Source organism: Talpa occidentalis, unplaced genomic scaffold (genome assembly GCF_014898055.3).
Source record: "Talpa occidentalis isolate TD23 unplaced genomic scaffold, MPIMG_talOcc4v2.1 talOcc4.12, whole genome shotgun sequence".
NCBI lineage: Eukaryota > Metazoa > Chordata > Mammalia > Eulipotyphla > Talpidae > Talpa > Talpa occidentalis.
The window spans coordinates 86,018,519-86,045,172 of record NW_023601212.1 but is presented as its reverse complement, the minus strand read 5'-3'; the positions used below and the strand labels follow the sequence as shown (position 1 = coordinate 86,045,172).

At 51.9% G+C, this 26,654-nt stretch overlaps 3 protein-coding genes across 14 annotated transcripts; 2 read left to right on the top strand and 1 right to left on the bottom strand.

The window, feature by feature from the left end:
- Nucleotides 1–60: 60 nt before the first annotated feature.
- On the top strand, nt 61–5,785 carry MYL11 (myosin light chain 11). Of its 10 annotated transcripts, none has more exons than XM_037507244.2 (10): nt 61–153; nt 2,243–2,342; nt 2,471–2,551; nt 3,367–3,404; nt 4,282–4,377; nt 4,623–4,698; nt 4,905–5,009; nt 5,101–5,179; nt 5,474–5,522; nt 5,601–5,785. In XM_037507244.2, the coding sequence occupies exons 3-10, from the start codon at nt 2,512–2,514 to the stop codon at nt 5,703–5,705; spliced, it is 588 nt and encodes a 195-aa protein (XP_037363141.1). In that variant the 5' UTR covers nt 61–153; nt 2,243–2,342; nt 2,471–2,511; the 3' UTR covers nt 5,706–5,785. The 10 variants fall into 10 exon arrangements, with proteins under 10 accessions (XP_037363141.1, XP_037363143.1, XP_037363148.1 ...); XM_037507246.2 differs by lacking the exon at nt 61–153 and adding an exon at nt 284–326; XM_037507247.2 differs by lacking the exon at nt 61–153 and adding an exon at nt 330–349.
- Nucleotides 5,786–5,929: 144 nt separating this feature from the next.
- ZNF48 (zinc finger protein 48) lies at nt 5,930–23,436 on the top strand. 2 transcript variants are annotated; one of them, XM_037507238.2, is made up of 3 exons: nt 5,930–5,971; nt 18,749–18,842; nt 20,388–23,436. In XM_037507238.2, exons 2-3 carry the CDS (start codon nt 18,764–18,766, stop codon nt 22,187–22,189), a joined length of 1,881 nt encoding a protein of 626 aa, XP_037363135.1. In that variant the 5' UTR covers nt 5,930–5,971; nt 18,749–18,763; the 3' UTR covers nt 22,190–23,436. The 2 variants fall into 2 exon arrangements, with proteins under 2 accessions (XP_037363135.1, XP_037363136.1); XM_037507239.2 differs by lacking the exon at nt 5,930–5,971 and adding an exon at nt 14,993–14,998.
- On the bottom strand, nt 6,095–11,488 carry SEPTIN1 (septin 1). 2 transcript variants are annotated; one of them, XM_054693741.1, is made up of 11 exons: nt 11,373–11,488; nt 9,202–9,292; nt 9,023–9,109; nt 8,678–8,801; nt 8,242–8,376; nt 8,032–8,149; nt 7,356–7,457; nt 7,145–7,244; nt 6,719–6,884; nt 6,418–6,508; nt 6,095–6,308 (listed from the first exon to the last, which is right to left on the bottom strand). In XM_054693741.1, the coding sequence occupies exons 1-11, from the start codon at nt 11,409–11,411 to the stop codon at nt 6,222–6,224; spliced, it is 1,140 nt and encodes a 379-aa protein (XP_054549716.1). In that variant the 5' UTR covers nt 11,412–11,488; the 3' UTR covers nt 6,095–6,221. The 2 variants fall into 2 exon arrangements, with proteins under 2 accessions (XP_054549716.1, XP_037363138.1); XM_037507241.2 differs by lacking the exon at nt 11,373–11,488 and adding an exon at nt 9,464–9,496 and having other exon boundaries at nt 6,156–6,308.
- Nucleotides 23,437–26,654: the final 3,218 nt, after the last annotated feature.

The window sequence follows — 26,654 nt, the reverse complement described above, 5'->3', positions numbered from 1 at the left end:
CACATGCCCCGGCGCCGGCCGTGCGGCCAGCCCGTCGGAGTTCCACGCCTGCGCGCGAACCATCCCATCGCGCTCCTTCTTCCTCCCGCCCAGGCAGGAGGCCTGGACGAATAACAGCAGAGGGGGAACTGGCTTCTGCCAATCGTTGGAAGGGTGGGTGGGGCTGGGGGTGGGGAGGGGGTGGGCGATCTGGGAAGAGGAAACGGAGACGGAGTAGGGCGAGGGGGCCAATGAGAGGGCGCGAGAAGGCCGGGGAGGCGGGACGAGGGAGTAACTAAGGGAGAGACGGGCAGCGCAGCCTCCCGGCCAATGGCGGTGGCTGAGGCGTGAGCGGCCGCGGAAGGAGGCGGTGCGGGGAGGGCAGAGGCCGGCCTGGCTAATAGGAGCGGTAGGGGGAGCCCACGGGAAGGGGAGCAGGCGGAGGTCGCACGGGCAATGCTGTGTGCTTGCCCGGCGACAGACAGCGCCCCCAGTCAATAGGAAATGCGGAGTTCTTCAGGGCTCCCAAGAAGGTCAGAAAAGTATCACAGCCGGGCCAGAGGGCGGGCCCACTATGCGATTAATTTGCCTCTTCCGCCAATGAGCGCATTAGCTCACTTTAGCAACAGAGGAGGAAAACAGACGGTTGTCATAGCCAATGGCAGCACCCAAAGGGCAGGGGCGCTGCCAACTGGCGGTGCCGCTCCAGGGATATCGGTGACAACCAGAGACAAGCGCGGAAAGGGGATGACAGTTGGAGACAGCGCAGAGAGGGGTGGGGGCTGGAAGCACTAGTGTACCACTAAGCCAATAAGAGTGTTGTTCTGCCCCACCCGAGTCCTTTTCTGGGCCCCCATTCTCTATCCAGCTCCGCAGCCCCCGATGCCTCCCCTCCCCACGCGTGAGCTATGAGACCACCGAGCTCCACCACACATCCAGTGTCCTGTACAGCCCTGTCAACGTCCAACACTCCTAGTCGAAGCAACTATAACCAGAGACCCCCAAATCTTCTAAGCGACCCGTCCGTTCCTATGGGAATTCCAAGTCCCAAGTCCCCCTCCTCAGTGCCCCAGCTATCAGCACTCTCCACCCCCTACCCCAGAATCCAGGTTCCAATTCCTCAGACCGCACTCTCTGAGTCCCCTCCCCATTCTAGTGGGAATCCGAGACTCCAAAACCATAAATTCCCAATACCATGAGTTCCCATATCTGTTCTTATTCTTTTAGGATCCATGACCCCTCTCCCATCAACTCCTCTCCTCTCATTGCCATACCTCTCTGTGCTCATTTTCTTCGAAAGAAAAAGAGACCCCAATCTCATGAATTCACCCCCTCAGCTCTTGACCACAAACACAAAATCCTGATCATAGAGCCCCACCACTCTGACCCCTCTCCCTTGAACCCCAGGAATAAAGCATCCTAATTTCCATACAGAATCCACCATCCTGAATGTTCTATCAGGTCTAGCTCCCACCTGCCAAGCTCCTCCTCAGTTTCCCAGGTCTCTGAGACTCCTCACTCCCAGCTCAGACCCAGATCTTGTGAATTCCAACTCAGGGCCTGAGATATACCACTCCTGAGCTTCTTCTCAACACCCCACTTTCCATTTGACCCAAGCTTCCCCCATTCCCCTCTCTGAAGTCCTCCTCCTTCCCAGAATCCTACCCAGTAATAAGTGGGCTCTCTGGACCTGTACCCCCATGGTAACCATATAAGGTGAGGCAGCTGTCAACTGTGGCAGGGAGGGGCCAGTGCAGGAGGCCAAGGGCAGCTGCTAAGTTTAGGGTGGCTCCTTCTCTCTTCTGAGAGACAACAGGTGGCTGCGCCCCAGTGCCCAGAAAAGAAAATGTCTTTAAATGATTGGCATGATACTGGAGAAGGGGGAAGGGAAGAGACACCTTCCTCAGGACATCAAGTCCTAGAGGGAGCAGGAGGAGGAGATGGGTGTTCTTGTCAACCTTGGGTTTCCTGGGGCTTCCTCGGTCACTATTTCCCCAGACCTTGACTGTATGGAGGGGACTGGAGGACTGAAACCCAGAGGGATAGAAGGGGGTATCTCAAAGTCACAATCAGCCAAGCTGGTTCTTGCCCAGAATGGAGAAAAAAAAGACCTCTGTCATCCAGTCACGCAAGAGGAGACAAACTAGCTTCTCTCTTGGTGTCTTGATTCCCTTTCTCTGAGTTCCAGCTTTCATACCAATATCCAAAGAAAGGATCACACTCACACTAGACCATGTTCTTCTCCTGTTTCTAACTTTTCCAGGGTTCCTAAGGTCTTGGCCCTCCACCTGGCACAGAAGGCCCCCTGGTACCTAGTCTCCAGTCCCTTGCATCCTCTACTCGAGTCATCATTCTGACAACCTGTATGTATTTGATCTTTTACTTCTCCAGGTCTTTGTCCATCCATGCAATCTGCTTAGCATACTGCTCCTCTCCTTTCACCTGACTCACTTTTATGGTCTCATAAAGTGATTCCCATACGCCTACACAGGATTGCCACGCCCTCTACTTCTGCACACTTGATCATCTGCTATGTCATTTTCTGCATTTATCCTGTCTCCATGGCTAGACTGTAAGTTCCATCAAGGCAGGGTCTAAATATTAATTACAATGATTATACATCACTAAACCCTTTCCAAACAATGTTCACATCTGCAAGTTCTGTGAGATGGGAATTACATCCCTATTTTATAGAGGGGGAAACCAAAGCCCAGGGAATTAAAGCACAAAGCTCAAGATCACAGTACACTCTGCTCCAGGCTGTCTACTGACTCCATACTCTGCATCTTTCCTGACAAAATCCCCCCTCTACTTAAAGGAGATGGAGAATAACTGCCTGATCCTTCCAGCTTCCACAGAAGGCCTTCCTACCTTTAAATTCTGCCATTAATGCTAACCATACATACACTTGATTGTGAACGCCACAGTGGAGGGGGAAGGGCTATGTCAAAATGCATTCATGAAGCACAGCCCAGAGCCTGGCACACTGTAGATGCTCTATAAATTTACTGGGTTTAAAAAAAAAATAAAATTTACTGGGTTTAAATCTAGGCCCATCCTACTCTAGGGTGCAGGGACTTGTTTCATCCCTCTCACCCTTATTATGCCTCCAAACTCTGGCACATTCCAGCCCCCTTTTGGGAGAAAGATCCTTCCTGCCCAGGTCCTAGTGAGACAGGCATCCCAAGACAGACTCCCTCCTCCCTCCCCCGGGGCTCCAGCTGCTGTGGGCCCTCCAAGAAAGGAGAGGCCCTGAGCCAGTCTATTTTGGTATCTGGGGTGGGCACCAGCAGGGCTAAGGTTACCCTGGTATGTTAAGGGCTCCCTGGGGCAGGGCTATATAACCCCAGAGGGACTGCCCCAGGCTGACTCTCTGCTCCTTTCCAGCCAGAGCCACTGCTTGCCCCCAGGACACCGAAGACATGGTGAGTGAGAATCCAGATGCCCCAGGTCCCTCCAACCTTGAGGCAGCCTCACCCTTTGAAAGAAAGTAGTGGGTTCCAAAAGGAAGAAAGCTGAATCTTACCTTTCCTGGTATCACTAGTGAGAGGCATAAGGGACGATGGTTTAAAGGAACCAGCCAAGGATAATCTGCCCAGACACTCCATTCACAGCGGCCCAGTCCCTTTGAAAGCATCCTCTACCTCCCTGCTCTCCATCTTCCTAAAACCCTCTGAGACCAGCCAGGCACGGGGTCCCACCCCCATTTTATAAATGAGAAAGAAGCGATTCCATCTGGGTGAACAAGTCAGTCAGGGTTGCACAGTAAGTCTGAGGCAAGCTCAGGCATTTGTTGGGTAGGATGGAGAATGGGGATTCAAGGGCAACAGAGAGGAATTTGGGAATGTAAATGAAGCAAGTTCTCTCAAAGAGGTTGTGGGAGGGAGCCTTCCTGGTGGCACAAGGGGTTAAGAACCACATTACAAAGCAATCCACAACCTCTGCAGCACAAGTTTGATCCCCAGCCAGCCAGGGAGCAACCCACATGGCGAGGCAGACCTCTCCTGTCTTGCCCGCTGCTCCCCTCAGCAGTGTATTTCAACCAGTCTGCCTGTTCTGTCCCCCACTCTGTCTCTGGTGAATCCTTTTACCCCCTGCATCTCTGGCCTGTACCCCAGCTCTTGTATGCATAAATAATCTTTTTTTTTTTTAAAAAAAAAAAAAAAGGTTGTGGGAGGAGAGGGAAAGAACCAGAAGAATGTTTTAGAAGGGCCTCAAAAGAACCCTAAATCCAGTCCATTGCCTCCAAGAAGGAGTAAGAGACCGGTCCATGGACCCCTTTGCCCAAACCCCACCCCCTAGGCACCCAAGAGGGCCAAGAGAAGGGCAGCAGCAGAGGGTGGAAGCTCCAATGTCTTCTCCATGTTCGACCAGACTCAGATCCAGGAGTTCAAGGAGGTGAGTGAGGAGAGGGGAGACTGAAGACTGACCAAATGTACCCCCTACTGCTCCTGCCCCCTCTTCCTGGAATGCACACCTGTTGGGGGGGGGGAAGGGAAGGGTTTAGATTCCACATTCCCCTCCCTGCCTGGGGTGTAAGAGGACAGCAGCTGGCTGGGGGCCAGAATCTGATCTGCCTGGGATAGGGATGCTAAAGCTTGGTCATGGGAGAACTAACTCCTCCCTGCCCCTGCCCTGCACAGGCCTTCACTGTGATTGACCAGAACCGGGATGGCATTATCGACAAGGAAGATCTTCGGGACACCTTTGCAGCCATGGGTGAGCCCCCCCACTCCACCTGCGAAGAGTTAAGACTGCAGAGTCCCGGGAATTCTGTAGCCTTAGGTTCCAGGCCTGTTGGCTCCACCCTGGACCTCATTCTACCCAGATGAAAAATGGCTGGGATGATATAAATTTATGGTAAGCATCAGCTGCAGGCCACAGAATCCCAACCCAGACTGTCCTAACCCCCCACTCTGCTCCAGGCCGCCTCAATGTCAAGAATGAGGAGCTGGATGCCATGATGAAGGAAGCCAGCGGCCCCATCAACTTTACCGTCTTCCTGACCATGTTTGGGGAGAAGCTCAAAGGTGAATTAAATGTCCGGAGGCTAAGCCCCTAGTTGGCCCTCCCAAGAAATTTCAGAGGGCCCTTCAGCATCATATGCTATCTGACCTCCAGGTGCAGACCCTGAGGACGTGATCACTGGAGCCTTCAAGATTCTGGACCCTGAGGGGAAGGGAACCATCAAGAAGCAGTTGTAAGTAGCAGCTCTCATGAAAAAGCCTCCTTAACGTCTTACCGAGGCTTAGGCACTGTCAGAGATAATGGAGAAATGAGAAATGTGGAAATGGGAGATAGCATTGAATTTTCACAGCAAATATGGGCGAAGAGCGAGATCGGGGAGGCCAGAGTGTCCGGGAGTCCATCAGAGGTCTAGGGTGACCCTGTATTTTCAAGGCGAGACTGGGAATGGCAACAAGGATGAGGTGGGAGGAAGGGGAAAGGAATCGTGACGTCCAACAGCAACCCCCTGCATGTCACTTCTCCGCAGCCTGGAGGAACTGCTCACCACTCAGTGTGACCGCTTCACCCCGGAAGAGGTGCGTGGAGGAGAGGCGGGGGCGCGGAGGGGTGGGGGAGGGGAGCGCCGGCCAGACGTGCCCTTGCGTTTCCCCCAGATCAAGAACATGTGGGCGGCCTTCCCCCCCGACGTGGGCGGCAACGTAGACTACAAGAACATCTGCTACGTCATCACGCACGGCGACGCCAAGGACCAGGAGTAGGGTCCTCTGCCGGCCCACCCTTCCTGCCAGTCCGACCCCCACCCCAACTCCCAATAAAGTTCTACTGGGATCCTGTTTCTTCTCCGCCCGCGGGCGGTGTTTGCCCCACAGGGTCTCCGCTGGGGACGGGCGGGCCGCTGCGGGGCGACGGCGGGGGGCCGGCTGCCGGCGGGGGGCGGCCCAGCCCGGGGGCGGCTCCGCCTGCTGCCCCGCCACGTACTCCCGCTCGGACAGACTCGCGTGGCCTTAGGGAAACTTTATTGAAGGTACAGCTCGACTGGAGAGGGGCCCTGGGGGTGGCAGGGACGGGACCGGAGACGCGCCCCCCGCAGACGGGGGCGGGCCGGGCTCCGAAGCCCGGATGTGCGGGCACCTGCGAGCGGGAGAACCCGGGGCAAAGGCGGGCCTTACGGGCTGAGGCTCCGGGATCGGGCGCTGGGCCGCCGGGGGCGCGGGGATTGGGCGGCTGACGGACGGAAGGCGGAGCCGAGGTAAAGCGTACCCCGCGCGGAGGCCTCAGAGGGCGTCCGACTGCTCGCCCTGATTCTGGCTCTGCTGCATCTGCGCCTGCATCTTCTCCAGCATCTCTTGCATGCGGCGCAGCTGTGCGAGACAAGATACAGGGCGATGGGGTCGGAGAGGCCAGCGAGGGGCTTGGAAAAGGACTTGGGCGGGAGTGGGGGCAGCGGGGGGGAGTGAGATGCTGGCTCACCTCTTCATCTTTCTCTCGGATCAGCTTTTCCGTCTCGGCCAGAGGCAGCATGGGCATCGGGATCTCTGTGGCACTCTGGCGGGAAAGCTTACTAGGGGGTGGGAAGGGGAACGACAGTCAAGGTTGGGGGACCCATGGTTGTGGGTCAAGGCCACAGGGCAGGACCTGGGGCTAGGTTGGGGTCTAGGAGGCAGGTGAGCCTAGGACTCCGAAGCAGTGTAGTAAGCCAAGTGGTTGGAGAAAGATCTGGATGGTGAGACCGGAGACTGTGAAGGACCTAGGAGTTGGCTTCTGCTCTCACCTACGACTGGCTCGATCACGCGCCCCAGGCCGAGCCAGGCTCTGTAGGCAGCGGGCCCTGTAGCCCTCGTAGAGCAGGTCGTGCGTCACCTCCTTCAGGTCCTGCAGGTGTGTCTGCACCAGCATGCGTCGCAGGTTCAGGAAATCGCAATGATGTGGGTTCTCCACTGGGGGGCGGAACCGCGAACCTCAGCGCTCCGGGTCCAGATTTACACCCCCACTCCCACCCCCACCCACCCCCGCCCCAGTCCCATCTGCCCAGTCCTGCCGCCTTCTAGGGGAGGGTGAGTGGTCAGCAGCCCAAGGACCCATCTTTGGGTTCCTATCACCCCCGGTACTAGAGATCACCCTCACTTCACATATTGGGTGCGTTTGACCGGATGTCGCTCCAGCTTCCTGCTGGCCTCAGAGCTTACGCCCGCCTTACCCTCTACTGTGCCCCAGGAGTAACTGCGTCCTCTCACCGGTGGGGTCCCACCAGCCCTCACTACTTCACATGAACCGACGACTGCAAAAGGGATGCTTTCCTAGAGGGCAGGAGTCAGGGATCACTGTTAGGTGGGCAGAGACCTCTTTCTCAGTCTTCACCTGCACATCCGCCTCCCCTGCCTCTCTGCCCTCCTCCTTTGCCTCTGAACCTTCATTTCTGCATCCTGCCTCTTGAAATCTTCATCTTCGTCAGAGTCACAGTCAGGGAACTGGTAGATGTTGATTTCCTCTTCCTTCAACTGGTCCCGTATCTCAGAGGAGACAGAGACAGAGACAGTAAGAAACACAGAGGGTGTGAAACACAGGCCAAGGGGGCGGAGGTGCATTCACAGGCTGGAGATAGTGAGGTACAGATACAGAAACCAGATGACCAGAGACAGGAAAGACATGGGTGGTAGAAACGATGTGCAGGATGACCAAAAACAAAAGCTCAGAGAGAGAAAGATGGTGAAAAACTGAGACAAAGACACCCTAATAAGGAAGACAGACCTGGAAAGAGTCTAAATGCCAGTAGCAAAAATGGTGGGAGAGGGTTCTGAAGACACCGGTAGGGTGTCTTTAGTATCGGGGGCCAGGCAGATATCAGGGGTTATCAGATCTATGCCCCTGCCTGCAGATGGGCCTTAGCCAAGCATCTAGCCCCAGGATTCTATTCTGAGCCTGAGACCTGCATCCTTCAGGCAGCTTACTAGCCCTCCTTCTCCAGAAACTCCCATAGTCTAGCCTGACATATCATGCTCCCAAAAGGCCACCCCAAGATCTAAGAGGTGAAAACTGGGTTCATGACTTTTAGCTTCATGCAGGGTTGAAGATCAGCCCACACACCTTCTGCTTGAGGATCTGGATTTCCTTAGGCATCAGGGCATCTGCTTTGCCGATGACAGGGATGATGTTGACCTTCTCGTGCACTGCCCGAAGGAAGGCTATATCTAGGGGCCGGAGCCTGCACCGAGGAGTGGGTCAGGCTCAGCCTCAGGGTCTCTAGACACCCCCAGCCCTCTCCAAATGCTCCAACCCCCAGGGTGTCCCTCAGACCCCCGGCCAAAGGGTGAGATGAAGTAGAGGCAGCAGTGGACACGGGAATCCTGAATGTTCTTCCGGTTCAGGCCACTCTCATCCCTAAGATACTGCTCGAACTGTTCCTCAATGAAACGTACCACTGGCAGCCAGCTGGAGTGTGGGGATAGAGCGCCTGGTCAGAGGTCAGGGGCCACGGGGCAGGGATGGGGATAAGGCTCACCAGGATGTGGGGTTAGGGGAAGTACTGGTTTAACTCCAGGCAAAGACATCAGATGAAACTGGCAGGGGTGTAGATGAGATGTTGGGGCCAGATGGCAGCCAAATACAGTCCCCACCTTCTGGATCAGGGTGTTGGGGCCAGGATAGACCAACCCTATAACAAACCCCCAGCCCCAGTCTCCACAAAGTAGCCACACTGGGAAAGTTACCCTGCCACCTCCCCCCACCTCACCAGTCTGAGCAGTCCACTGAGTCCCCAAAGCCAGGCGTGTCCACTACAGTCAACTTCACCTTGATACCCCCCTCCTCAATCTCCACACCCCGGCGCTCGATGGTCAGTGTTTGTGTTAGGCGAGCTATGGGGACAGAAGAAATCAGGGTGTGAGGCAGACTGAATTTCCTTTTTCTGTACCTTAGTTGCCCCCACCCATTTTTCAGGGGAGAAAACTGAGTCTCAGAGAAAAACAGCAAGCTGCCTGAGGCTCTGGCTCATGGGACACCCAGATTGAAAGGCAGAGAGTGCAGCGAGGGGACACAGGAGGGGGACAGAGAGCCTGGGAGGATGGGAGAATCTTACCACTGGCCTCTGGCACTTGCCGATCCTCATAGAGGTTGGTGAGAAACAAGCTGTTGATGAGGGTGGATTTCCCCAGGCCTGACTCCCCTGTGGACAGGCCAGGCCCAACTGTTCAGGTGAGGAGGCAGCTAGGGTCTCTTGAGGAGCCCCCTCCAGCCCTGTCTCCCAAACCCCCAGACCTGCCACCATGAGTGTGAAGTCAAAACCTTTCTTCACAGACTTGCGATGCAGCTGGTTGGGGAGGGCAGCGAAACCCACATACTCCTTGTCCTGTTGATGGGGTAGATAATATGAGGCTGCTGGGAGCAGCAAGCTGGCCCCCCTAGAACCTGAGCTTAGGAGCTAGCAGGAATCAGTCTACTGTGGGTTGGCTCGGCCTGGCTACCCTGGGATTTGAGGGCTGGGGCAGAGATGCCTGGGTTCCTGGGCATTAGGACTCACCATGGTCCTGCTAGCTGTCGCTGCACCTGCAGTCACTCGCTTCCTCTGGTGGGACAGGAAGTCGAGTGTGGCAAACAAGGGGAAACAAGGGGGCGGGCAATGTAGGACGCTGAGATGCGCAAATGAGCCCAGAGAGGTGGGGAAAGTTAAGGCAGAGAAAACCTGCCGTCCCCTGGATCCTTTGTTCATCATCCTTCTGGAAAGCTTACTGTCTACACACATTTATTCCAAATTCCACTGTAGCCTCATCACCCTGGTGGCGGTGGGGTATAGGCAGAAAGGAAGGAAGTAGGCTGGTCTCTCTAGCAAGTGAGATGAAAGCTTTGGGGATTTTTTTTTTTTTAATTCCCTAGCAGGGCCTCGCTGGTGGCACAGGGGTTAGAGTCAGCGCTATCAAGCTGTTGTCAGCCAATGCAGCATGAGTTTGTTTTTTTATTTTATTTATTTATTTATTTATTTATTTATTTATTTAATAGAGGCATGTTTTATTTATTTATTTTATTTGTTTGTTTGTTTTAGTTTATACATGCACTGGGCACAGTCAGAAGCACAGGAGGATGAGAGAATTCACCAGAGCCAGAGCAGGGAGCAGAGCAGGCAGAAGGACCGAAGTACACTGCTGAGGGGAGCAGCGGGCGGCAGGAGAGGCCTGCGCGCCATGTGGGACCCTCCTCCGGTGGCCGGGGAGCAGCCTGGGATCGAACCGGCGCCTCAGAGGCCACGGGCAGCCTCGCAACCCAGCGCTCAACCGCTGCGCCACTGGGGAGGCCCTGCAGCATGAGTTTGATCCCCGGCCAGGGAGATGACCCACATGGCGCAGCAGACCTCTCCTGTCTCACCTGCTGCTCCCCTCAATGGTGTATTTCAGTTGATCTGCCTGTTCTGCTCCCCACTCTGTCTCTGGTGAATCCTCTCACCCCCATACCTCTGGCATGTACCCCAGTTCTTGTATGCTTAAATAAAAATAAATCTTTTAAAAAGGATCTGAGTGGATCAAAGGGATTGGAAGTGGGAAGGAGGCAGCGATTTCCTTGCCATGAAATGGATTCCTAAAAGGATTTCAGGCTTTTGGACACCACTGCTAGGGGGACCCGGTCCTCGCATCTTGCCCCAGGCCCTCTCCTGATTAAAGCCCTTCAGGGGCTTCCCAGTGACCCCAGAACCAAATCTCAAATCAGACCTGACAGCCAAAGTCTCCCAAATCTTCACCCCATCTCTCTCTCACCATTGGTAATTGCCCATGTCTTTGGCTCTGCTCATGCTGCTTCTCCTTCTGCGCCTGGTAAACTCCTTATCTTTCAAGGCTTTGATTCAAAGAGCGCTTCTCCTTCTATGAGATCTCCCCCAACCACCCCAGGCAGAGCCATTTTCCCTCTAGACTCCCCAGCACTCTTTGTAGGCCCCTTCAGGGCCCACATGTGCTTATCTGGCCGTCTCTGCTTCCCCTGGCTGAGCTCTCTGAGAATAGGGACCATGTCTTCCAAATTTCCATAACTTTTGGTGTCTTGCACAAGGGCCTGCACAAAGAAGGAACCAATAAATAATATACTAGGTGAATGAATGAATAGAAGAAAGAGTGAATGGATGAAGTAAAGGCCAAAGGCTGGAAAACTACAGAACAAACCTTGCCTTGGAGTCAGAAAGAACTTCCCAAACTCCAGTTCTACCATTCACTGTGTCACTTTGGACAAATCATTTGACCTCTCAACTCCAGTTTCCTTGTGGTAAAATGAAATACACACATTTCCACTTTGTTTTCAGGACTCACAGTAGGTTTAGATGATAGAGGTTTTGGCATCAATCAGTAATATATACATACCTTTCCTTTAATAATTATGAGCTGAATGACCATGGACAAGTTAATTAACCTCTGTGAGCCTTTAAAGCTTCTCTCCTTACAAAGCCCTACCTGATCTGGATTCTGCCTCTGCTCCAACCGCATTTTCATTCTCAACTCCTTTTGGTTCTATTATTTATTATTTTCCTTTCAGTCCTTTTAAACTCCACCCTACTCCCCTCCCACTTATGGACAGAATTGTATCCTCCCAGAATTCATGTGTTGTAGTCCTAAACCCAACCCAATGTAACTATATTTGGAGATAAAGCCTTCTGAAGGGGGGTGGTGGTGGTAATTAAGGTTAAATGAGGTCATAAGCACAGGGCCCTGATCCAAGTCTGATGTCCTCATAGAAGATACCAGTGATCTCTCTGCCCACACATTAAGGAAAGGGCACATGAGGACACCGTGACAAGGTGGCTGTCTCTAGCCCAGGGAGAGTTCTCACCAGAAACCAACCCTGCTGGCACCTTGATCTTGGACATCCAGTCTTCAGAACAATGAGAAAATAAATGTTGTTTAAGCCTTCTTTTTTTTTTTTTTTTTTTTTTATTTATAGAGGCATGTTTTTATTTATTTATTTATTTGTTTGTTTGTTTTGTTTATACATGCACTGGGTACAGTCAGAAGCGCGGGAGGGTGAGAGAATTCACCAGAGCCAGAGCGGGGAGCAGAGCAGGCAGAAGGACCGAAGTACACTGCTGAGGGGAGCAGCGGGCGGCAGGAGAGGTCTGCGCGCCATGTGGGACCCTCCTCTGGTGGCCGGGGAGCAGCTGGGGATTGAACCGGCGCCGCAGAGGTCGCCGGCAGCTTCGCAACCCAGCGCTCAACCGCTGCGCCACCGGGGAGGCCCTGTTTAAGCCTTCTTGTGTCTGGTATCCTGTGAGGGCAGCCTCAACTGGATGATATAGCCCATGGCCCACTTCTGTCCCCTCATCACCCTCAGGCAACCGTTGTAATGTGCTTAATGTGTAATTTTTTTGTTTGTATATATTTTGAAAAGTATGTGACATATAAAAATAAATCTTTAAAAACGATGCCAGTTAATTGCTATCTTTTTTTAAAGATTTATTTTTATTTTATTTTTTTAAAAGATTTATTTATGCATACAAGAGCTATGGTACAGGCCAGAGATGCAGGGGGTGGGTGTGAGAGGATTCACCAGAGACAGAGTGGGGAACAGAACAGGTCGGCTGACTGAAATACACTGCTGAGGGGAGCAGTGGGTGAGACAGGAGAGGTCTGCTGTGCCATGTGGGTTGCTCCCTGGCCGGCGGGGTATTGAACTCATGCTACAGAGGCTGCGGACTGCCTCATAGTGTGGCACTCAACTCCTTGTGCCACCAGGGAAGCCCAAAATTTATTTTTAAAAAATTAACAAGTTATTTAAAAAATAAAGCTTAAAAAAAAAGTCTATATAGCTTTATAAGATATTTATTTATGGCTACAAGAACAAGGGTGTAAGCCAGAGGTACAGGAGGGTGAGAGGATTCACCAGAGACAGAGTAGGGAGTAGAACAGGAGGATCTACTGAAATACACTGCTGAGGGGAGCAGTGAGGAGACAGGAGAGGTCTGCTGCGCCATGTGGGTAGCTCCCTGGCTGGGGATCTAACTTGTGGCTGCCAATAGTTTAATAGTGCTGAGACTTAACCCCTTGTGCCACCAGGGAGGTCCTCATTCTGTTCTGTTTTTTTTTTTTTTTAAAGATTTATTTATTCATCATACAAGAACTGGGGTACAGGCCAGATGTGCAGGAGGGTGAGAAGATTCACCAGAGACAGAGCGGAGAACAGAACAGACAGACTGACTAAACTACACTGCTGAGGGCAGCAGCAGGTGAGACAGGAGAGGTCTGCCGCACCATGTGGGTATCTCACTGGCCAGGGGATCGAATCTGCACTGCAGAGGCTGCAGACAACTTCATAGCACTGCACTCAACCACCTGGGCCACCAGGGAGGTCCTCAGTTCTGTTTTTAAGATCCATCCATGTTGTATATCTAATTCTTATTTCGACTTCATTTCCAGTATTCTTCCCTTCACGTGACATTGGGGAAGTCAGCTCTTTGGGTCTTACTTTCCTCATCTATCAAATGGAATTAGAAGCTAAACTCAGCAAAGGTTGTTTAAAGTTCATGATTATAGAGACACACCGTGATTAAGAGTTGGGTGATCTTATTTTAACCTCTTGGTGGTGAATAATTCTACCTTATAGGGTCATGATAAAAACTATAAGATCAAATACACATAAAGCCCTCAGTGCAGTGCCTGGCATGTGAGAGCTCACACAGCATGCCAGTTAATTGCTATTTCCTGAGCCAAGGGATGTCACAGAGCCACCAGCTCAAATATACTGACTGCTCTTCTGGATTAGTGGCTCAGGATCCAGATGAGCGAATCAGTTAGGGCTGTGCCCTCTGGGGAGACAGAGACAGCTATAAGTAAGTGTGACATACAGTGCTGGTGCTAAAAAAACATGTAATATGGGGGGTAAATAGTACTTAAGCCAAGAGAAGGAATAATTATACCCTACTCCACTCCATCACAACCTTCCCTCCGCATTTCTCACCATGTAGAGTAGTCCTATGCTTCATTAAAAATCTGAACAATGGCCTCCCTGGTGGTGCAAGGGGTTAAGACACAACCTATGAAGCTATCCGCAGCCACTGCAGCACAAGTTTGATCCCCAGCCAGGGAGCTACCCACATGGCACAGCAGACCTCTCCTGACTTGCCTGCTGCTCCCATCAGCAGTGTATTCCAGTCAGACTGCCTGTTCGGCTCCCCACTCTGTCTCTGGTGAATCCTCTAACCCCCCACATCTCTGGCCTGTACCCCAGATCTTGTATGCATAAATAAATAAACCTTAAAAAAAAAATCTGAACAATGCCTCCCTCCCTCCTTACAAGTATGTCCAGTTGGTTTCCAAGTCCTTCCTATTGATCAGAAAAATGGGTCCCTTTCTATCTATACCCTTCACCCTTCGCCCCTCCTCTGGGTTCAAACTCTGATCAGGTCTCTCTTGAGTTTTTCAGTAACTTTTTTTTAAGATTTATTTATTTATGCATGCAAGAACTGGGGCACAGGACCTCCTTGGTGCTGCAGGCAGTTGAGTGCCGCACTGTGAAGTTGTCTGCAGCCTCTGTAGCGCAGGTTTGGTCCTGGCTGGCTGGCCGGCAAGAATCCCACATGGCGAGGCAGACCTCTCCTGTCTCTCCTGCAGCTCCCCTCAGCAGTGTGTTTCGTCAGTCTGCCTGTTCTGTTCTCCGCGCTGTGTCTGGTGAATCCTCTCACCCCCGCATCTCTGGCCTGCACCCCAGCACTTGTATAAATAAAATAAATCTTAAAAAAAAAGAACTGGGCTACAGGCCAGATGTGTGGGGGGGTGAGAGGATTCATCAGAGACACAGCGGGGAACAGACAGATTGACTGAAATACACTGGTGAGGGGAGCAGTGGGCAAGTCAGGAGAGATCTGCTGTGCCATATGGGTATCTCCCTGGCTGGGGCTTGAACTTGTGCTGCAGTAACTGTGGATATCTTCATAGGTGGCGTCTTAACCACTTGTGCCACCAGGGAGGCCCTCAGTAAACTTTTGGAAAATTGTATGTATATTGCATAATCAACACACATTCCCACAGAAGTGTCGGAAAGGCAAATGGCTAGAACCCACTTCGATTTTTCTCCTGTGCCTATACATGTGAGTATTTTCCTAATTAGGCTCATACTCTTTGTTTGGTAACCTGTTTTTATCGCTTTATGTATTCTGTACATCTTTCTATGGTAATACACATCTCCATTGTCATTTTTACAGATGCTTGGCATTTAGATAGATCCCCACTCTCCTTGTGCTAAACAATGCTGAGCTGGGATGAACATGTTTGTGGTGTCATCACTGGGCCTTACTCCAGGGATTCCTTGGGCTTATTTTCTTTTTTTTTTTTTGGCCCGAGGCATGTTTTATTTATTTATTTGTTTGTTTGTTTTGTTTATACATGCACTGGGCACAGTCAGAAGCGCGGGAGGGTGAGAGAATTCACCAGAGCCAGAGCGGGGAGCAGAGCAGGCAGAAGGACCGAAGCACACTGCTGAGGGGAGCGGCGGGCGGCAGGAGAGGTCTGCGCACCACGCGGGACCCTCCTCCGGTGGCCAGGGAGCAGCCGGGGATCGAACCGGTGCTGCAGAGGCCGCGGGCAGCTCCGCAACCCAGCGCTCAACCGCTGCGCCACTGGGGAGGCCCTCCTTGGGCTTATTTTCTATAAGAGGAGTTACAGAGTCAAAAGAAGTCACAGGTTTAAGGCATTAGTGTATGTTAACAGATTGTCCTGTGGGTAAGGCTCCAGACTGGTCTTTGTTTAGAGATGATATGAATTAGTAGTGACACAATACTTTATTTACATGCTTAATAACTCCTGCACATTCTGCCAATCATTCATGGGATAAGGGCTTAGAGAAGGTAAGGTCTCTCCTTGAGCTTCCTGTGGGGCAGTGCAGAGTAGATAGCCGTTTTCTCATTCAATAATTATGTGTCTTAGCTCTTTTTCATCTCACCATCATGTCTTCATAACTACCTGTAACTCCACCAGACATCTCTGGAGGGGTGTCTGTATCTTTAAACCTGAGTTCAGATTCAGACGTACTAGTTCCAGGGCTTATCTTCTCAAAGTCAAGAGCTGTGCTGGTGGTTCAGCTCTTCAAAAGTTCCTCTAGGAAGGGTCTTGGCTCCTTGTCATTGGTACTCGCTCACCTATTTTTTTTCAAAGACTTTATTTATGCATACAAGAACTGGGGTCTAGGCCAGAGGTGCAGGGAGTGAGAGGATTCACCAGAGAGCGTGGGGAGCAGAACAGGTGGATCCACTGAAATACACTGCTGAGGGGAGCAGCTGCTGCGCCATGTGGGTCACCTCCCTGGACAGGAATTGAACTCGTGCTGCAGTGGCTGAGGATAGCTTAATAGCACTGAGACTTTAACCCCTGCAACACCTGGGGGGGCCCCCTACTTCTCTATTTTTCATGTATGCCTACCCCTTTAAACTGGTAACACCCCAAGTGAAGTCAATTTGGAGAGGTGTTGAGTGCAGAGAACAGGGTCCTTGGGTTACTGCAAAGAAAAGTTTCACTAGCGTTCTTTCAGTGGCACAAGGTGAGTTTTCCCACGAGGCAGGGGCATTTGGTTATATCCAACAGGGCAGGTTTAGTAAATAAAAAAGGGAAAGGAAGTAAGGGGTGCTTGCAGACACAAGAGGGGCAGAGAGTGTTATCCCTGAAAGGTTTGTTAGGAAAAGGAGAAAGAAAAAGAGGCACGTGTATAGTCACAACTATGTTTGGAAGTGGTAGGTTTTTTGTTGTGTTTTTTTTTTTTTTTTTTTTTTTTTTATTGATGAACTGGGGTCAGATCAGAGATCAGAGGTAGGGGGGTTGAGAGGATTCATCAGAGACAGAGTGGGAAGCAGAACAGACGGATCTACTGAAATACACTGCTGAGGGGAGCAGCAGGCAAGACAGGAGAGGTCTGATGCACCATATGTGGGTTAGCTCCCTGGCTGGGGATCGAACTCAGGCCATAGCTATGATAGTGCTTAGCCTTAACCTTGAGGCCACCAGGGAGGCCCTGGAAGTGATAGGTTTAACAGACGCCTGCATAGACACAGGTGGGCAGGCAAGCTGCTGCTGACCAATGCAGAAATTGCACTGATACAGTGTTCTCTTTGGGAGGGGTTCAGTCCTTTGTGAAATTGTTAACTGTTGTTAGAGAAATCACATCTAGGTAGATTTGAAATACCAGTAATTCTCAACGAGGTCTTCAATCTCCATATCCCCACTTCTGGTCTTCCCCTCTGGATGCTTTTCTATCTCAGTCTGACACTTGCTATAGCAGTTGGATTTTTCATTTCCATAGCTGGCCATCGGACTATATTAGTCACTTCAATCCCCACCTCCAGTTTCTGGTCTTGTGATTGCGCCATCCTAAATTTCCTACTCTTAGTCTCCACCACAAGGACAAATCTTACAGCCGTATCATCTCCCAAGCTCTTGGCTTAGCAGAGGGGCTAATAAATGTGAATACACAACCCCCTCCCCATCATCAGATGGGCTGCAGGTACTGTCAGCCTCTGCAAAGGCAAGGTTGTACTGAGCACAGTGGTTGGATGCCTGGTGTTTAGGGAACACAGTCCCAGCAAGCGCCCCACCAAACTGAGAGAGTTTAATGTTACAGCTTCTCCCAGGGCTTAGCCTTTGGAGGGTTGTCGACCTGTTCCTACTCTCGTGTCTAGGAACCTCTTTCTTTGTGTCTTTGTTCCATGTTTTGTTGTTTCTGTCTCGGACTTGTTTCTCTCCAGGCTCCCTGCCTTTTCTTATAGTCCCTCCGACTCCGCTTCAATGACTTTATAGCTATGTCTTATCGTTTTCTACATCTCTTTGTCTCGGGCAGCCAATCCTTCACTCCGGTATTTTTGGCCTGCCGCTGTCTCTCTCGGTTTCTCCCGCCTTCAGGCTCAGGGCTCTTGGGTTACGACTTTGAGAGCCTCCAGCCCAGGGTCTCAGTTCCCGGCCATTCAGCTCAGGGTCATTCCATCCGCCCGCCTCTCCAGCGTTTGTGCGGCGGCTGCGCCTTATCCCTGCTCGGGGCTCGGCGCCCCCGGCCCAGCCCCCACGCCCACCTCGGACCTCGGCCTCCCGCGCCCGCCCGGCTTTGTTTCCCACGTCTCGGCGCCCCGCCCCCGCCCCGTCTAGGGTCTCCGCCGCCCTTTGTCTGCCTCGGTCTCTCCCCCACCCCTTTCCCCGAGTCCGTCTTCCGAGCTCTCTTTGTCTCTCCGGGCCGGTGAGGCTGGCGCTCTCCGCCGGGCCCGGGCGTCCGCGCGGGGGCCTGATATCGCGACAGCTGAGGAAGAGCCCGGCCCCGCCGCCCGGCGCCAGCCCAGGAGGCACACGGTTAATACCACCGAGTTCGGGCCGCTGTCCTCGGCTTAGAGCAGCCCTCTCCGCGGCACGCGCCCGCCCGCCGGCCACCGAGCTCTGGCGGACGCCGCGGCCCCCGCGGGTGAGCGGCTCCTCCAAGGTCCTAGAGCGGCCCCGAGCCGCCCGGCGCTTCCGCTTCCCGTCCCCTCCCCCGGCGGCCGCCCCCGGGACGCTGGGCCGGAGCCCCCTCCCCGTTTGGCGCGGAGCCCACCTCCCGGAGCCGCCGGTGACTCGGGCTCCCGAGCCTCGACAAGGAGCTCCGGAGGGCGCTGGGGCGGCGGAGCCCGCGGCGGCCGGGAGGTGAAGGGAGCGGCTGCGTGCGGGAAGGAGCAGCAGGTGCAGGGGCGGCCGGCGGCGCGGGCGGGGGTCACCCGGAGCCGTGCCCGGCACCTCGGGCCGGGACGCTGGCCGGCAGAGGGCAGCGACAGGAGCCGCGGGCCGCACATGGCCGTGTGACCGCGGGGTTGTGTGTCTGTCCTCTTGCTCAGGGCGGCGTGCGGGCGATGGAGCGCGCGGTGGATCCCTGGGGCCCGGATCTCCGCGGCTCGGAGGAGAGGGAGCAGCTGAGAGGCGCCCGCACAGGTGAGGGCTGCGGCGGTAGCCGCCGCGGACAGGTAATGCCCAGGTGGGGACTCCGGTGTTGGGCTCTCTGCCTGGCCGAGACCCAGAAAAATCAGACGTGAACTGCTTCCAGGGGGAGGGGGAGGGGAGCAAAATCCGAGGAAGGGAGCCAATGTTTCTGAGCATCTACTGTGCGCCAGGTCTGAGGAGGCAGCCTCTCTAGGTCTCCCCTCCCCGACAGTCATCACCATTCTCACTGCCTCTGCCCTACTTCAGGCCTCATTTGATCTCGTCTAGGCAATTGCAGTAGCCTCCCTTTTCTGTCTTTTTGATGCACTCTGCTGCCAGGTGAGCTAAGCTATCAGGTCTAAATGCCATCTCCCTAGCTCCCCTCTGCTGATTAGAAGCCCTAGTCTAATGTTCAATCCAGACCTTACATGCTTAGTCTAGTCCCAGCATCCCTTTCCAAGCTTTATCCTTCCTCTCCATGGTTTACTCCTACCTCTGCTATGAAAGCCAGTCCCTGTCTCCTTAGTTCCTGTTACTCTTGTGATAGCACAGTTATTATGAACCCACAATTATAATTATTCATGCTTTATCTTATCTCTCTCCTTTGTGGGAGGTTGGGGGTTGTCCTCTCATGTACACACAAGATGACTGAAGTAATAAATTACAGAATGGGCTACCATTATCTAATAGAAATAGCAAATGCCAGATTTTCCAAATAAAGAACATATAATGTAATACTTATCACAGGCTTGGAAATCAGGCAGGCCCGAGTTTAAAAACTTAGCTTTGCTACTTTCTAACCTTTCTAACCTTGAGCAAGGGACTTAAATTCTATGTGTCTTCATGTCTATGAAGTGTAGATAGTAGCAGGATTACTTCATAAGATTGATTGCAAGGATTTAGCAGTGCTTTGAAGGGGAAATTTTAGGGAGATCTTTGTTTCCTTTGGCTGACCCACTAATACATTGGGAAAGAATTTAGCAAGTGAAAGACAAATCTGATTTCTTGCACAGGGAGGTCCAGAACCTAGTAAATGATCAAAACAATTGATACAGCTTTTAGACAGAGAAGCAATAAATAGGAAGTGCAGACAGGATAAAGAAATTTTTGAAAGTTTTGGTTCAGACAACCAATTTAGTTAGCTAAGCAGAACTTGTTCATTTCCCACTCCTGTCTGTGACAATAAAGTGATTCTCTATTTCGAGGGTACCTTTCACGAAGAGATTTTCTGCTTTCAGAAGGAATAGAGAGGAGGAGGGTCAGGGAAATTCCTTGCTTTTAGGAGAAAGGAAGCTTGAAGGTATAATTCATTCACCGACTGTTTCTTTAATATAAAATAAATAATACTTGGTGCATTTGGGGTGACCTGGTCTGGAACCTGGTGGCTAAATTCAGGGAAGTTATTGTTATTAGTGAGGCAGAGACAATAAGAGTTTCAGAAGTTTGGGAGAGACAGAGCAATCACAAATTGTCAAGGAAGCCTTCCTGGGAAGATTGCTATCCAAAGTCGGAACTGAACCAAAGGGCAGGGTCTGCAACTCCCTTTTCTTTCCTCAGGTCTAGGGAGTGAGAATGTGGAGATTTCTCAGCCCCATGAGTTTGAACATACCCCACAGGAGGATGACTTGGGGTTCAAGGAAGAGGAAGATTTAGCTCCAGGTCATGAAGTAGGAAATGCCTCTCTCAAACCCCAAGGCATCCAGACCTGGGATGACTTGTGGGTCCACAGAGAGGGTCCAGGAAAGGCTCCGACTCGGGACAGAGGCCCCCGGCTGCTGGGAGAACCTCGCTGGGGCCAGGCTAGTGATCGAGCTGCTGTGTGTGGCGAGTGTGGCAAGAGCTTTCGGCAGATGTCGGATTTGGTGAAACACCAGCGGACCCACACAGGGGAGAAACCCTACAAGTGTGGGGTCTGTGGCAAGGGCTTTGGTGATAGCTCTGCCCGTATCAAACACCAGCGAACTCATAGTGGTGAAAAGCCCTACAGAGCACGACCTCCAGCCCAGGGACCCCCAAAGATTCCTCGGTCCCGGATCCCTGCTGGTGAGCGCCCCACTATCTGCGGTGAATGTGGCAAGAGCTTCCGGCAGAGTTCCGACCTGGTGAAACACCAGCGGACACACACAGGTGAGAAGCCCTACAAGTGTGGCATCTGTGGCAAGGGCTTCGGTGACAGTTCTGCTCGGATAAAGCACCAGCGGACACACCGTGGGGAGCAACCCCCCCGGCCAGTGGTACCCCGACGGCAGCCATCTCGAGCAACTACGGCAGCCTCACAGGGACCCAAAGCCCAGGACAAGCCATACATCTGCACTGATTGTGGTAAAAGGTTCGTGCTCAGCTGCAGCCTCTTGAGCCACCAGCGTAGTCACCTGGGGCCCAAACCTTTTGGCTGTGATGTGTGTGGAAAGGAGTTTGCCAGGGGTTCAGACCTGGTGAAGCACCTGCGGGTGCACACAGGCGAGAAGCCCTATCTGTGCCCTGAGTGTGGCAAGGGCTTTGCTGACAGCTCTGCTCGGGTCAAGCACCTCCGCACCCATAGTGGTGAGAGGCCTCACGCCTGTCCAGAATGTGATCGCACCTTCAGCCTCAGCTCCACCCTTCTCCGCCACCGCCTCACTCACATGGAGCCCCAGGAGTTCAGCTTCCCAGGCTACCCCTTAGCCCCCCTGATCCCCAGCCCACCTCCCAGCTCAAGTCCACCCCCGCCTCCTCTTGGCACCAGCCCCCCGCTGACGCCTCGAAGCCCCTCACACTCGGGTGATGGGCCTTTTGGTCTGCCTGGTTTGGAGCCAGAGCCTGGGGGCCCACAGGCTGGGGAACCACCCCCACCACTGGCTGGTGATAAGCCCCACAAGTGCCCTGAGTGTGGCAAGGGCTTCCGCCGAAGCTCGGACCTGGTCAAGCACCACCGTGTGCACACGGGAGAGAAACCCTATCTTTGCCCAGAATGTGGCAAAGGTTTTGCTGACAGCTCGGCCCGAGTCAAGCATCTCCGCACCCACCGTGGTGAACGGGCCCGGCCACCACCACCATCTACTCTCCTAAGGCCACATAACCCCCCAGGCCCAGCACCTACTGCCCCTAGACCCCGAGTCCGTGCCCAGCCCTCTGGACCCAGCCAGCCCCACGTGTGTGGCTTCTGTGGGAAGGAGTTCCCCCGGAGTTCTGATCTGGTCAAACATAGGCGTACACACACTGGAGAGAAGCCATATAAGTGTGCAGAGTGTGGCAGAGGTTTTGGTGACAGTTCTGCCCGTATCAAGCACCAGCGTGGGCACCTGGTCCTGAGGCCCTTTGGAATAGGAGATGGTCGAGCAAGGCCCCTTAAGGAAGAGCCACCAACCGGATTGGAGTGATGGAGTCCAGGGACAGTGGAGGCCCAGGACACCAACGGGAGGGTATTTGCTGCTTAAACAGAGAAGAAAGGGCCTGGGAGGTGGTGGGAGGGAGACGGAGGGGCAGACGGAGAAAGGAGTGAATAGATAGAAATAGAAATTGGAGACAATGACCTTGAAGCTCAGGAAACTTCTGGCTGGACTCAGGGCCTTCCCATTATGGTCTGTATGACCAGCGTCTAGTATACTGCCTGGTATACAGTAAGCCCTCACTACTTGTTAAATGAAAGCAATTGGTTTTAGCCTGAGGGCTCTTGAGGAATCAAATTCCTGCTGTGAAGAAAACTGGTCCCCTTCCAACTTTACTGGTAAGTCCAGCACCCGAATCCAGTTTATCTGAACTTACGAGCTGCAACAGTGAGACTTGGAGTTTAGGGTGAGAGGATGAGGCAGGGGTGTCTTGATCATCTTGATGGGGAGAGCATTGCTGTGGAGTGGGCGCTACCCAGCGTTGGGTCACTAGACACGGCCAGGAAAGGCACTCCTGAACAGCCCACACCGCTCTGCCTTTGACCCCCACCCACCCTGACATCTGGACACTGGCAGACTAGAGACTGAAGGAATGCTCAAGGCATCCATGCTGGTTGCCAAGCCCAGGGCCTTCTGATGGACGTGAGCGACAAACAGGCTGGGAGAAGTAGGGAAGCACCAAGGCCCAACAGCCACATCTCCATGTAGCTCCTAGCCAATAAACTGCTTCTTGTCTGAGGCTTAGACTCTGTGTATGTCTGTGTGTGTGTGTGCCTGGCAAGGGGTGAAAAAGGTGTAGAAGGTTCACAAGCCATGTGTAAACTTGTGTAGGCCCCTTTCCTCTTTGAACGTTGGCTTGACTTAGACGCTTTCTAATGCTGACATCTGGTTTAAAAACAACTGTCAAGTCAGTCAACTGAAGCCCACAGGCGCCACCTATGCCTCAGTATCCAGCTCAACCCATAAAAGGAAAAGCTCGCCAGGCTGTTGGTTGGGCTGGACGGCAGGAGTGGGGAGGGGGTATGTCAGTGAAAGTTTTTGCTGTGGCGACAGGTACTGAGTGAATTGTGACCTCCTGCGACTTACTGAGAATCCGGTCTTTTGGCTGCACTGCCCAAAAGGAGGTAAAGGGGAGGTGGCTCCACTGGAAAAGTCCGTCCTCTTTCCCAGCAAACTTTTTGTCATCAGGAGGGGAACTCCAACTCCCAGCATTTTATTTATTTATTTATTTATTTATTTTATTTTTTTTAATAGAGGCATTATTTATTTATTTATTTGTTTGTTTTGTTTATACATGCACTGGGTACAGTCAGAAGTGCAGGAGGGTGAGAGAATTCACCAGAGCCAGAGCGGGGAGCAGAGCAGGCAGAAGGACCAAAGTACACTGCTGAGGGGAGCAGCGGGCGGCAGGAGAGGTCTGCGCGCCATGTGGGACCCTCCTCCGGGGGCTGGGGAGCAGCCGGGGATCGAACTGGCACTGCAGAGGCTGCGGGCAGCTTCGCAACCCAGCGCTCAACCGCTGAGCCACCGGGGAGGCCCCCCAGCATTTTTTTTAGGAGGCCCGCAGGGAGTAAGGGGGAAAAAGGTACTGATTGATTGGCCAGGGACAAAAAAGACTAGGGCGGTTCACTCATCTAAGCAATGAAGTACAAGATTACTTTGGTTGCTTTGCAACTTCGCTGGTCGAGCTTGACAGCTACTCTGCCTCCTTGGAGAAAAACTCCCGCGAGGCCTTAGCCCTTGGCTCCAGTTTCCCTGGAAACCAATGAAAGCTTGCTGCAGCGTGGTCCCCTCCATCCTTCATGCTGCCCAGTTATACACGGAATCCTAGAATTTTGCCTTCAGTACAGGGGCCGGGGGTGTGTGGGGAGGAGGGTGCTCCTTGCTGCTTTTCATGTCTTCCCCCTCTAAAAGGTCTTCAAGCAGGCTAGCACTGAACTGACCATGTCACTCCCTATTAAAAACTGCAGGATCTCTGCTTGTCTTCTCTGTAAAGCTCAACACCTTGGTTGGCATTCAAGGCCTTCCACTTGTGTTTTCAGACCTGTGCCTCTTAAATGTTGTTTCCTTTACTTATATGTAAAAGAATGGAGATTAACGCATTTGTTAATCTCTCCTATCAAAATAACTCAAATTTTACTTCCTCCCTGAACCTCCAGTCTGAGTTAGAATCCCCTTCATCTGAACACTTAACACATCAAGAGCTGCTGTGTGCTAGGTATTGGGGAGAGCACAGGATGAGTAAGACAGGGTCTGCCCATAGTTTCCATTGGCAAGATAGACATTAAACAAATAATTACAAGTGTAATGAGGATATGAAGGAAACATTGATGCAAGAGTGAATCCTATATGATCCAAAGACCTCTCCAAAGAAGAAACAATTGCAACTAAAAGAGGGACTTGGAGGGCCTCCCTTGTGGCACAAAGGGTTATGTCTCAGCACTATCAAGCAATAGGCAGCCACTGAAGCACAAGTTTGATCTCCAGCCAGGGCACTAACCCACATGGTACAGCAGACCTCTCCTGTCTTGCCTGCTGCTCCCCTCAGCAGTGTATTTTAGTGGATCTGCCTGTTCTGCTCCCCACACTGTCTCTGGTGAATCCTCTCACCCTCCCACACCTCTGGCCCAGCTCTTTATGCATAAGTAAATAAATCTTTAAAAAAAAAAAAAAAAAAAGAGGGACTTGGAGTAAACTAAGAAAGGGAGCAGGTGGGGATGGGAAGAGGTAAGGTGAAGGCAACTAGTGAAATGCAGAATAATGAGGACTAAGATACAAAGACTTCCAAATTCAATTTTCTTCCTTCCATTTCTATGGGAACCTGGCATACAATAGGCCTGACTAGATGCATTTGTGTACAGTGTCCTTGTAACACCATGTGCTCTTCACAAGAATTTACAATCCCACAGGATGCTACCACCTCGCAAATCTGGCAAACTTCCACTTTGAATGCCTTTCACATTTACCTCCTCAGTACCGCTTGCACCCAATATCCATATCCTTCAAGGGAGTTACTCACTCATTCTACTCTTATTTTTCTGTCAGAACACCTATTTCTTTCATATATTGATTTATATTTCATGTTTATATCTAGTCATATATTGTTCATAGTCTTCTTTACTCAAGAACAGGAACTAGACCTGATTCCAGGTAGGTACCTGTTTATAGAACAAATGGACAGAGTTGTTTTCCAAGCACCTGTTGCAGAGTCCTCCCACAGCAAGAAATCCTACCAGTAGGGTCTTTCACTGCTCCCAGTTGAGCCTCTTTACTGGTTCTCTGAGTCAAGACAAGCAGATTTGCCTTTAAAAAAAAATTATTTAGGCATAGAAGAACTGGGATGTAGGCCAAAGGTGCAGGGTGTGAGAGGATTCACCAGAGACAGAGTGGGGACCAGAATAGGCGGATCTATTGAAATACTCTGCCGAGGGGAGCAATGGGTGAGACAGGTCTATTGCGCCATGTGGGTCAGCTCCTTGGCCAAGGATTAAACTCAGGCCACAGTGGTAACAGTGCTAAGACTTAACCCCTAGGCCACCAGGGAGGCCCCCAGTTCTTACCTTTTGCTAGAGTTGGGTTTCCAACCATAATCTGGTCCCTGCCTACCTCTCCACCACCTCACATACTACATTTCTCCTTGTCACCTCACTGCACTTATCACAGTCTTCCTTCTGTTCCTCAAGCTTATTCTCACCTTAAGATGTCTAGAGTTCGATCTAGAATACTCTTCTTTCAGATTTTCAAATGGCTAACGCTTTCTCGCCATTCAAGTTTCATCTCAAACATTATTTCCTCAAAGGTGCCCTCCCTGCCCCCAACCATAGCCACTGGCTGCTGCATCATCTTGCCCTGTTTCCTTCCTGGACGTTTACTATCTGAAATTATCTTGTTTACTTGCTTATATGTTTTACAACCTTAGAGGTGCAATAGCACCCAAGATTTTTGTTTTGTTCACTACTGCATACCCAAAACTTAGGATGGTGCCAGGCACATAACAGGACCCAGTAAATACTAGATGAGCGGATGAACACACGCAAAGTGGCTTTTGGGGATCTTGAATGTGCGTATCTAGGTATTTGTCCCCTTTTCCCAAGAAGAGCATAAGTTTGACCAGATTTAATCAAAGGATCTGAATTATGCCCTAGGCTCTGTGAACTGATGTTCAGAGTCCTGGTCCTACCACATGTTTCCTCATGTAACCTCATTTCTGAGAGAGATTTGGGATAACAGAAAGAGCATGCTTCTTGTGGTGATATGACTTTGAACAAATTCAACTAAGATTTAATTTTCTCATTTATCAAAAGGAGATAATATTATTGATCCCCACAGGACTGTACTAAAGAGAAGGTAGGGAATTATAAGCAATGTATATTTCGCTTTTCTTTCATCATATCTGAATCTTAATTGCCCATTCAATAGAATTAGATAACTTTTTCAAGACGTGGGAAATAGATTT